Raw genomic sequence first — 11,045 nt, forward strand, 5'->3', positions numbered from 1 at the left:
TAGAAACATTTTCCAAATTGTAGTGTGTAGTGAAACATTTGGAAACAAACACCAAACAGAGTTATTGAGTTTGAGGGAAAAATCTAAGGTCTTCTTGGAATGGCTGTAATAAAATGGCAGCATCATATTTCTCTCTGTTTATCAAGTTATGTTGAGGTGCTTTACTGTACAGTCTTGTTTCCTTTGGCAGCTATTGGGAGTTGATTGCAGATTTTTTCTTCTTATGCAGCTGACTTACTATCTTAGTTTGGTGTAATGTGAACCCTCATGCAACACTTTTTTTGGCTGAAAGGAAAAAGGCCACCTATTGGTTCCACATTGGTTTGTTTACATTATTTAAGATGCATCTCAAGAGGTTTCAAGTTTGGGGTCAGTAAGATTTTTTAGAGGAAATTAATGCTGTTTTTGAGCAAGGAAGAATTCAATTGATCAAAAGTGACAGTAAAGACTAAAATATATATTTCAAGTAAACATCGTTCTTTTGAACTTTCTAGTCGATAAAGAGTCAGCTAATTAAAATGATATCTGAAGGATGCTGTGATACTGGAGTAATGGCTGTTGAAATTTCAGCTATGGCATCACAGGAATAAATGAATAAATGTAATTTGACAAACTTTTGAACAGTATATTTAACTTAATATGCATACTACTTTCTTTTGGCAGTGGTATGTGCATTTCAATATCACTGTATACTATCAGCATGCATTTTGCCCCATAAAAACCTCAGCTTACCTCCGTTTGAACTTTCTCATTGCCATTTCTCTGTTTATGCATTCTGTTTTCACAACACACTTTGCATGAAGGTGCTAAAGTTCCCAGTAATGTCCTAAGTGACAGTAAGAATGCAGATGTGAAGGGTTTAAAATTACCACCATTAACTTGTCCTATATTTGTGCTTAATCCTAAATTAAAATGGCTTTGCTAGATACGGATAAAGCATGAGAGCCTAGTTGCATTGCGAGGGACACTAACATGCAATTCATATAATGCCATATAATTTGTTAGACCTGACCCGTTTAGCACCTCCTCCTTACTGACACCGTAACCTAAACCATTCTGTTAGAGATGCTGGTTAATAACAGCCATGTGTAAAAGGGTGATGCATCTTTAGAAGAGGTGTGAGACTAAAAAGCATTGACAGATTTCTAGCAGAGAATTGCTTCACTGCTCTGTGCATGTTTATGAGTATTTAAATGATCACTTACTGGCCATATTGTTTATTTTAAGCTGCCCATTACAAATAAATAACCAAATTAAAAAATCAGCTAATTAGATCCATACCCCATAGTGTATGTCACCATGTTAATCTTAGTTCCCTGTTGAACAGAATAAACCACATTAACAGAATATATGGAATCAATAAAACCAGACATTCAGTTAATAGAACTAAACTGATTTATTGAGGAATTTTCCAACTGCTTTGGAGCTGAGTACAAAATGACTGTTGAACTCATTTTCATTCCAGTAGGTGCTTAAATAGTTTTTTTTTGGTCCCGTCTCCTCTGTGTTTGTTTTAGGAACAGATGCACAGTCACAGAAAGAACAAGGAAAGGAAACCAGCATCGAACAAACCCTGTCTCATTGTAACAGGACATCCCAGGTCCTTTCAGGGACAGGACTTCCTTTTTTGTGATAGAGCCTCATGACTGAGCGGCTTGAGAACTAGTGCAAGTGAAATCACTTTTCTGTTCTTCATATTAGACAGCTCAGTTGTAACCTCTTTCAAAGCTACTGATTATGCTTCAACATTAGCTCCAAGAAATGTAAACTACTAAGAAATGAGGTCAGAAGGGTCCTCTCAGCCAAGTGTTGGTGGTCTGTGGGGTTTTAGGTGTGATGCACAGTGAGAGTCTTCATTTAGCAGCAATAGCGAGTTATGATCTCGAGAGGCATCGGTCTGGAGGTATTTGAGGTGATCTATATGTCATGCTCATTTTCGAGGGTCTTTTCATCCAAACATGTCCTGGGATGCATAGGTTATGTAGAGGAAGCCATCTGGGTCTCTGAACTGTGAGTAAACTTCTCCCATGCTGGCTGACAAACAGGACATATTCTTTCCTGAGATCAGTAGATGCAGAGCTTGAGATGCCTCTAGCACTATCTTACTTCTGAAAGAGAAAAAGCGAGACAGAAAATACGAAAATGGCATTACTGAAAATAATAACTTGAAAGTGCCTGAAACTTCAGGCTGTGCCTCATGCAGCTATCCAGTGATTGAAGCAACGTGGCACAGCAGCACAGGTCTGATTCACTGTTTATACAACACACATTCACGCTGACTCAAGAAAACAAGCCATAACTCATTTTCTTTTGAGCTGCAGAAACTGACACATGCAGCTAAAACTGCATCAAATAATTGAGAGAGAGAGAGTCTACACACCTGAGCAGACTGAGGAACTGCCCTAATGTCAGCTCATGTGGGACAAGAAATTTGGTTTTGTCCAGTAGGGGGAGCTTTTTCTCTCGAAGATATCGCTCCACAATTACCTAAAATACAAAACAAAATTTCTGAAGTGAAATAGCCGTTGTTTCATTTTTCTTTAAACATTTCATATTTAAAAATATATCTTACCGGCAATTTGTTGGGGAACTTAGACCGAATAGTGCAGACTTCGTCTTTTCTTGTTGCTGCAATTGGAAGAACAAAAAATGGAAAATTGTTTTACTTAGCACAGATATTTAAAAAAAAAAAAGCGTAGACATCTTTTCCTGTTGTTGCATTTTTTCTGAGATTTTCTGAAATTATTATAACCACAAGAACTAAAAATAATTATGTATGTCATGACCTACCCAGGCACTTCCTCTGCTTGAAAGGCGTAATTTCCATGGATTTCTCGTAGGGAGGCATTCTGACTGGAGACCTGTACGATGGTGAGCTATGAGGAGGCTGTGCCCGGGCTGAAGTACCCACGGGTGGAGGTTGTCTAAAACGCCTGCTTTCAGCTCGCGGGGCTCGGCCTTTATACGGGTGTGTGTGTGTGTCTGTCTGTGTGTGTGTGTGTGTGTGTGTGTGTGTGTGTGTGTGTGTACTAACGGGACAAACACAAGCATATGTGCTGCATATTCAAGTAGGCCGTTTATGCCGCAGGGTGTTGAACGTTTTGAAAGCATTCTTTGTACTGAAAAAGAGATGAAATCACAGAATTTTTGTCAAAAGTTTAAACCGTAAAACAAGACTTTAAAACAAAACACAACTATATTAATTTAATCATGTAGACACAGTTATCCAATGTAAAAGGTAACATACGAAAATAACATACAAACACTATACAGTAAAATATTTTATTTTCCGAAGAAGGAAGAAGAAAGAAGGTCACGCGGTTAGTTTTGTAACGACAGGAGGGTGAGTAAATGATGAGAGAAATTGCATTTTTGGGTGAACTGTCACTTGTGTTTTTGATGACTGAGCCCTAAACACAATGAAGTTAGTATGGTGTTAAGGACTGCATAACCATATTGAAACAGAAGCCAAGCCCAAACACCTTTTGGAACAAAAGCCAGTTTTTTCCACTTACCCTATACCATAAGGCCCATCCACACCATGCCCTCACTCTCAATGAGGTCAAAGAGATACGAAATAAACAGTAGTGTACATTATGTGCCTGATGAACATTATATGAAACAATAACAAGGCCAAGATAACAACAGGGTCTGACATAGGCTATTACTGAAGAAGAAAGAAGGTCACGCGGTTAGTTTTGGAACGACAGGAGGGTGAGTAAATGATGAGAGAAATTGCATTTTTGGGTGAACTGTCACTTGTGTTTTTGATGACTGAGCCCTAAACACAATGAAGTTAGTATGGTGTTAAGGACTGCATAACCATATTGAAACAGAAGCCAAGCCCAAGCACCTTTTGGAACAAAAGCCAGTTTTTCCCACTTACCCTACCATAAGGCCCATCCACACCATGCCCTCACTCTCAATGAGGTCAAAGAGATACGAAATAAACAGTAGTGTACATTATGTGCCTGATGAACATTATATGAAACAATAACAAGGCCAAGATAACAACAGGGTCTGACATAGGCTATTACTTTAAACTAAACTCTTTAAACATTATACACCTCACTGGCTCACCACCAGCCTATATATTTGTTGAATCACTGATGGCTAAAAGTGTGTTCAAAGTGTTTAAACTTAACTATTTAATAGTTAAACTTAGCTAAACCTTGAAATTTCAAAGCAGGTTGAAAAGTTATAGGCCTATGAATTTTGATGGATCTGACTTAAAGGTGTTCACATCAGTGTGATGTATTCAAAATAGATTAGGTAAATGATTAGGATTTTTAAAACAGAAAGAACATTTGGGAAAAGAGGATAAAAAACCTGAAGTGGAAGAGAGCTGCCAGAGTTTGAGGTTTCACATTTAGTTTTATGGTTTCAGCAGGAAGTTTGCTTATGAATAGTCAAGTTTTATTTAAGAGGGTGATGAAAGAAGAAAGAAAGAACCGATATGCAGAAAATATTGTGCTATAGGCCAGATTCATATATTTCGTTTAAACGTAAGAATACTCTTTCAGAGACAAATGAATCGCATTTTGTAACTGTTTTATAGCCTACATTAACAAATTGATTTTACATACATTATTCTATGAATCATGTTAAAACAAGTGATTTTGTGATTTGATCATTTGTGATTTGATTTCAGTAGCCTGTAAATTAAACTCTATAGCTATTCAACATGGACAGGCCTATATGTAATATCCAACCTATATTTGACTGTCTTCCTACCCTTGTGTCAGAATGATAGGTGATTAAACGATTATGGAAATCTTGTTTGTATAGGCGCAGGTTAGACGGGCAGCTACTGTCACCTGCTGGTTAACTGTCTTTGAGGTTTGTGACTACATTGGACGTTCTCGTCGCATAGCAGATACAGGAACCAACGGCTTGAAACCAACAAAACCAAGCGGATATTTGATCATTTGGAAAAGTACACAAAGTAGGGTAATAAGGGAAAAGAGGATAAAAAACCTGAAGTGGAAGAGAGCTGCCAGAGTTTGAGGTTTCACATTTAGTTTTATGGTTTCAGCAGGAAGTTTGCTTATGAATAGTCAAGTTTTATTTAAGAGGGTGATGAAAGAAGAAAGAAAGAACTGATATGCAGAAAATATTGTGCTATAGGCCCGTTTCATATATTTCGTTTAAACGTAAGAATACTCTTTCAGAGACAAATGAATCGCATTTTGTAACTGTTTTATAGCCTACATTAACAAATTGATTTGACATACATTATTCTATGAATCATGTTAAAACAAGTGATTTTGTGATTTGATCATTTGTGATTTGATTTCAGTAGCCTGTAAACTAAACTCTATAGCTATTCAACATGGACAGGCCTATATGTAATATCCAACCTATATTTGACTGTCTTCCTACCCTTGTGTCAGAATGATAGGTGATTAAACGATTATGGAAATCTTGTTTGTATAGGCGCAGGTTAGACGGGCAGATACTGTCACCTGCTGGTTAACTGTCTTTGAGGTTTGTGACTACATTGGACGTTCTCGTCGCATAGCAGATACAGGAACCAACGGCTTGAAACCAACAAAACCAAGCGGATATTTGATCATTTGGAAAAGTACACAAAGTAGGGTAATACACGTCATTAAAGTAACAACATACAATTTTAAATCACAATGTGGGTCATCGTTTTTTTCTTTATTTGCGTATAGTTGAAAGTGATCCAATATTTCTATAGCAGTGGTTCGTGAATGTTTTAAGTGAACGAATCATTGCATGAACTGACTCATTTTTTGCTTGCCTCTGTGCGCGAAAGAATCGTTCTAGTGAACGAATTCAAAGATTGAAATAGATTCGAGTCACTAGGGTGAATCAAAAATCGGTTCCGCTAATTTTGTCTTTAAATTTGATAAATGAACACAATTCAGGTTTATATTTCAGGTAAATATTAGGCAACAAGTCTTGCCACGCTACAGTCTCAACACTACAGTCATCGTACTAACTAGCAGATTCACATTCCGCGTCTTAAAAAAAGCTAGTCAATTCTGTTCGAAAACTTCCCCGGCCAATCAGCAGCGAGCTTTCACGTCTAACTCCTCCCCATTCATACTCTTTTCTTCTTCACAGCGGTGAGCTGTGTGCAAGACTGTCGCATATGATTCAATTCTCATCATCGTCGTATCGAATGATAGCCGACGTGATGGTCGTGGCGTCTCTAAATGGTTAGGTGGGAAAGGATTTTTCGGTGGTGTAATTTAAGACCTTAAAAGTATGCCTTTGTTACATGTGCCTCAGTGCGAAAGTTGAGTTGCCACCGTACTGCATTTTCGTGATACATTGTTACGGGCTCTGAATTTTAAGCGTCTGCTCCGGTGTTGCTCATGTCGCACGGCGCTCATGCTGCATTGATGGCCGGTGCTCTGGCTAGAGGCGAGCAGTGAGCCTTTCCGTTCACCGGCGACCACAGTGTTTGCCTCGAAACCGATTTTGCGCGCACGATGGCCGGACGCCGCGGTTGCATGAATTCGCTATGGTCAGGGAGCGAGCGGGTTCGTATCGGAGAGCGGCTGAAAGCCACTCTGGCCGGCGTAATGGAGCTGGATCTTCTCAGAGGACGACAGCTGGAGATGGTGGATGCGGTACTGGACATGAATGGAGCACCCGCTCACCAGGGGGAAAGACTGGAGACCGCCGCCGAAGATGGTGCCGCAACCTCCCGCAGGCAACAGGTCAGTGGGGTCGTGGGAAATTCCACAGGAACATAATGTTCCTCGTAATTTTAACTTTGATCTCCTCATGGAGGTGGAACCCTGCACCTGCTAAACGTTTCGGTGACAGTGGCATTCAGTGGAGCTCGGGTTGCATGACCGAGACAGGACGCGGCTGTGTTTACATTTCAGAATGGTTTAAAGTGTCAAGGTTGAGTTGGAGTGCACAGCTATTTTGGGCCCCTGCATACAATGCATGTTGATTACGCCAATACAAAATACCGTCTAGTGTCTTATAGGGGGAATGGGGTAAGCTGTGTCATTTTTAAGTTGGCCTCTGGGCAAGGAAAATGTAAATATATATTAGGAAGTCTGCTATCAAGTGAAATGAGAAAGCATCTATTAGAAAACTGAAATATGACATCAGAAAAAAGTAATTGCTTCATGTTGGGGGTAAGTTGAATCATTGGACAATATGAGAACAATTTACAAAAAAAAATGGACATAACCAAATTACTAATATATTAATCTCATTCAATGGCTTATAGAAGCAGACAGAATAAAATGATTAATATTTAGAATATTTGATTGAAATTCAACAAATTGTAAGATTTTGCAGTTGTATTTGTTGTAATATTTCCATATTTTTCCAAATTCAGCATTTTGGGAAAAAATGCTTTATTTAATAATGAAATAATTTGGACAAATTTTGCATGGTTTTATACACTGGCATTTCACCAACATACATTAAATATTTCAGAGCTGGATAGATTTGCGTTGATATTAAATTAATTTCACCTGCCATCATGTAGAAAATTTACTTTAATGTAATTGAGAGCGTTTCTTTCATGGCATGAAAAAAATGGTTTTCGCAGTTTCTAAAGGCTTTTAAAGGACACTTACAAGTAGCTATTCAGTCCAGCAAAATGTGTGCATGAGAAACCGCAATATGTATCATGAGACAAAAGTATTAGTCATCATCGGGGCAATGTTGTTGCCTCTCCACCTACGCGACTTCCATTTGCATAAACACCACATGGAGAAATGTTTCTGTTGTCGGCGTCACAGATATCACCTCGCCCAGAGAGAGGATGGAGGGAAATGGACAGAAAGATGGAGAACCATGCAGAGCAACTGATATGTTAACCCCTCGCTAGGATGGACTTCTGTGCAGTGGCTGAATGCAGCATCTGATTTCATAGTAATATGCATATAGTCTTTCATTTTACTGACGTTGATTTATTAGATTGTTACAATATATGATATGTTTTCAGTCAAAGGGTTGATTGCTCTGATTCATTGGCTGAAAAGCTGTCTTCCTGCTGCCTCCCACAAGACTCACCTTGTTATTAAAATATGACATTAAGCCGTTTCCTGTGTCAGTGAGGGAATTGAATGAGTAATTCCTCTGCCGATGGAACCATTGGCCTGACTGGATATTCATCTCATTATTTCCATTATTTTATGTCCATTTGGATCATTAGCCTCATATAATGCAGTTTCCATGTGCCAGAGCACTCCTTCATGAATTGATCGGTAGCTGGAAAATGGCCAGTGCGTTCTGCGTGAGATCCGTATCAGGTTTCCCCCACTGAGCAAATGCTTCTTCCAATTCTCCTGGTGAAATTAAGAAAAAAAAATTGCAACTGTATACTGAGATAATGCAGTATAGTTTCTATCTAGATGTATTCATGAGTGTATATGAACAAATTTGGACTTTTATAGGCAAATTATACGTCTTTACGCACTTCATTCAGTTGTGGCAAGGAAAAAATTAAACTGAAGTAACTCACAGGGTGACTATGTCCTCTTTGTCTTCGACATGTCCTGGCTGGGATTCCTAAATTGCCTAAAATGTCCAGGTGTTGGCTCCTATTGTTTTTATATTTGCTGAAGGTAATGACTGAAAAGTAGTTTGACCAGTAGCATGCAGGCATTGCACATAATCGACCAATTGTGGCGTGCGAGAAGGTGGAATCTACAGAGAGCGGTCAAAGCAATGCAAATATACATATAATGTATGAGGACTGTAGAGAGAACGTCAACACGAAAACAAAGCCAAAACCCAGACAAATTAGCCAATTCAAATCCCGACCCGACTTGTCCGGTAAATAGAGGATGTATGGTCACCCTAGTACCACAGAAGTGTTTTTTTTGTCAAATGCATGTGGAAGTGGCAATGCACGTGTTCGTTCATATTCCACCAGCAAAAACAGAGTTAAAGTATTGCTGCTAAATCGGATGTGTGGGCGAGGAGAGGAGAAGGAGAGAGAGGGCAGGAAGAGAAGAGAGGCCTGACAGTTCTCTGAAGTGAAGTGGGGGAGGCAGTTAAATCCAGGAGTGGTGGTGGTTGGGAGGGGGTCTCACATAAGAAATGCCTCCTTCATGCTGTTCGTCTCACTAGGCAACCCATCTCCTGTGCTCTCTACTTTTCTTCAAAACTCTTTTTTTCCTTTGCCATCTAGTCTCTTTATGGCCTCCTCCTTGAGTTTTCCACCTTCATGTCCTGCTCACTCTTCACTCTGAATGTTTTTCCTTCCATATATATTTTTAGAGTCCGATACAGGAATTGTGGGTAAACTGCTGAAGCAGAGATAAGCCTGGTCAAAGTCTCTTTCAATACCCATTATACCCCCGTTTTTTCTCCCTCTCTCCTTTGTTTCATCATCTGCCTTTCTCCGCTCTCTGCTTATTAACAGCCCTCCCCCGACTTTTTTCATTTCGCCAATGCATCACCTGCATTGTCTGTTTAAAAGTCTGACAGAAGGTTGATCGGACTTAACAGGATATGCACAATAGTCTCTTGGTTTGATGGGATTCCTCAGAAGTGCTGCAAAGGGAGATTCCTTGCAATGGGGGAGGTTGGGGATCACAAACAACTAACCCCAGTAAACACTTCACATAGATAAGCGATTCAAAACTTCTGAACTTTAAACAAATCATTCCCTTGAAGGATCTCAGTTTATTAGTTGTTTAAAATCCTCTCAGAAAAGCAGGCTTAGACATCATAAAGTCACTGGCTAATGATGTAGCTTAGCTTCCCCTTACAGGTGTGTAAGGGGATGTTTTGTAAATATATACACATCACAGATACATGACTTCTATCCTGGTATTAACATCCATCTCTGGTGATCCAATCACAAGTGGTCAGCTGAGACAAATTGCTGTTTAAATTAGGTTTTAACATGCGTCTCAAATGCATCTCCAGTAAACAGCTGTGATCGTATTTCGAGAAGAGGATCTCTGAATTCAGGACTACATGCATTACTCGCTACGTAAATGTGTTATTGCATGTTGATAAAGCACAAAATAAAATCTCATTTTAATTGTGGACATTGTTTTGATGGGAATTAGGGCTGCACAATTAATCGAATTTCTAATCGCAATTACAATTATGGATGCCACAATTACGTAATCGTTCAAAGCGGCAATTAATCGTTCAAAGTCCACTTATGTTATTCTGCACGCTTAAGATATGTTTTTCTTTCTTTCTACATGTTATCTTAAGGGTTTTTCCATTGTTTTAGTATAACATTATAATACCATTCATATTTTTAAATAAATTTATAATTTGAAGAAGAAACCAATCCGATGTACAGTATATTTTACATTACACTTAATACTATAGAAAAGCACTAAGAGTTTTTCAGTAAGGTTTTTCAGTTAGTGTTTTCAGCTTGTTTATTTTCATTTAAAAATACGGCATGCAGTTGCATCAAACAATGGTATAAACATCATTCAGTGTAAATTGTGATAATCGTAATTAATAACCGCAATTACAATTTCAAGGGAATAATCGACAATTATGATTTTTGTCATAATCGTGCAGCCCTAATAGGAATGCTTATTTTAGTTGAGCATATTAAATGAAATAAAATCCCCAAAATAATTATTTATTTTACTCACCCTTAATGTCGTTCCAAATTTATATGACATTCTTTTTTCAGGTTCCCTCCAAGCTAACACTTCAAAAACCACACAAAGTGAAAATGACAGTAATCCATGTGAAACCAACTGATGAATCAGTGTTTTCCGAAGCGAAACAATCGGTGTGTGTGAGAAAAATACTAATATTTTAAAAGTTTTAAACTACAAACCATCTGATTTAGTGCTTCACAACACTCATGAACCCACTTATGAGAGTTTTTCTTTTTGGGTGGAGTATCCCTTTAACTTAAAGGTGCAGTAGGAGATCTTGGAAAATGCTAACTTTAGCCTGATAGCACTGAAAGCTAACGTCCCACCGTCTCTGCAATCGCCGTCCAAAGCCATGCCCCTGAACACATTTACGCTCACAGACCAGAGACAACATTACTTCACTTCAGAACATGGGCTGGAATTGGGAACCGCTGATGTAGCCTATTGTAGTAA

The 11,045-nt window shown here is 38.7% G+C and overlaps 2 protein-coding genes across 2 annotated transcripts in view; one reads left to right on the forward strand and one right to left on the reverse strand.

The window, feature by feature from the left end:
* Positions 1-1,532: 1,532 nt before the first annotated feature.
* On the reverse strand, positions 1,533-3,009 carry LOC107601515 (microtubule-associated proteins 1A/1B light chain 3C-like). Its single transcript, XM_016293737.1, has 4 exons — positions 2,791-3,009; positions 2,573-2,628; positions 2,381-2,487; positions 1,533-2,108 (listed from the first exon to the last, which is right to left on the reverse strand). Exons 1-4 carry the CDS (start codon positions 2,846-2,848, stop codon positions 1,949-1,951), a joined length of 381 nt encoding a protein of 126 aa, XP_016149223.1. The 5' UTR covers positions 2,849-3,009; the 3' UTR covers positions 1,533-1,948.
* Positions 3,010-6,101: 3,092 nt separating this feature from the next.
* LOC107601449 (uncharacterized) overlaps positions 6,102-11,045 on the forward strand; it is a 15,016-nt gene continuing 10,072 nt past the window's right edge. Inside the window, exon 1 of the mRNA XM_016293633.1 lies at positions 6,102-6,695. Coding sequence (XP_016149119.1) covers positions 6,465-6,695 — 231 coding nt within the window. The 5' untranslated portion in view covers positions 6,102-6,464. The remainder of the gene's footprint in view (positions 6,696-11,045) is intronic.

Source organism: Sinocyclocheilus grahami, unplaced genomic scaffold (assembly GCF_001515645.1).
Source record: "Sinocyclocheilus grahami isolate Dianchi unplaced genomic scaffold, SAMN03320097.WGS_v1.1 scaffold306.1, whole genome shotgun sequence".
Taxonomy (NCBI): Eukaryota; Metazoa; Chordata; class Actinopteri; order Cypriniformes; family Cyprinidae; genus Sinocyclocheilus; species Sinocyclocheilus grahami.

What these genes read in the sequence shown, in the direction of transcription:
- LOC107601515 (XM_016293737.1), bottom strand. Translation starts at nt 2,848, where the DNA reads ATGCCTCCCTACGAGAAATCCATGGAAATTACGCCTTTCAAGCAGAGG. An exon ending in CAAGCAGAGGAAGTGCCTGG is followed by an intron (nt 2,629 to 2,790) that starts GTAGGTCATGAC and finishes TTCCAATTGCAG; the next exon opens with CAACAAGAAAAGACGAAGTC. An exon ending in AGTTCCCCAACAAATTGCCG is followed by an intron (nt 2,488 to 2,572) that starts GTAAGATATATT and finishes TTTGTATTTTAG; the next exon opens with GTAATTGTGGAGCGATATCT.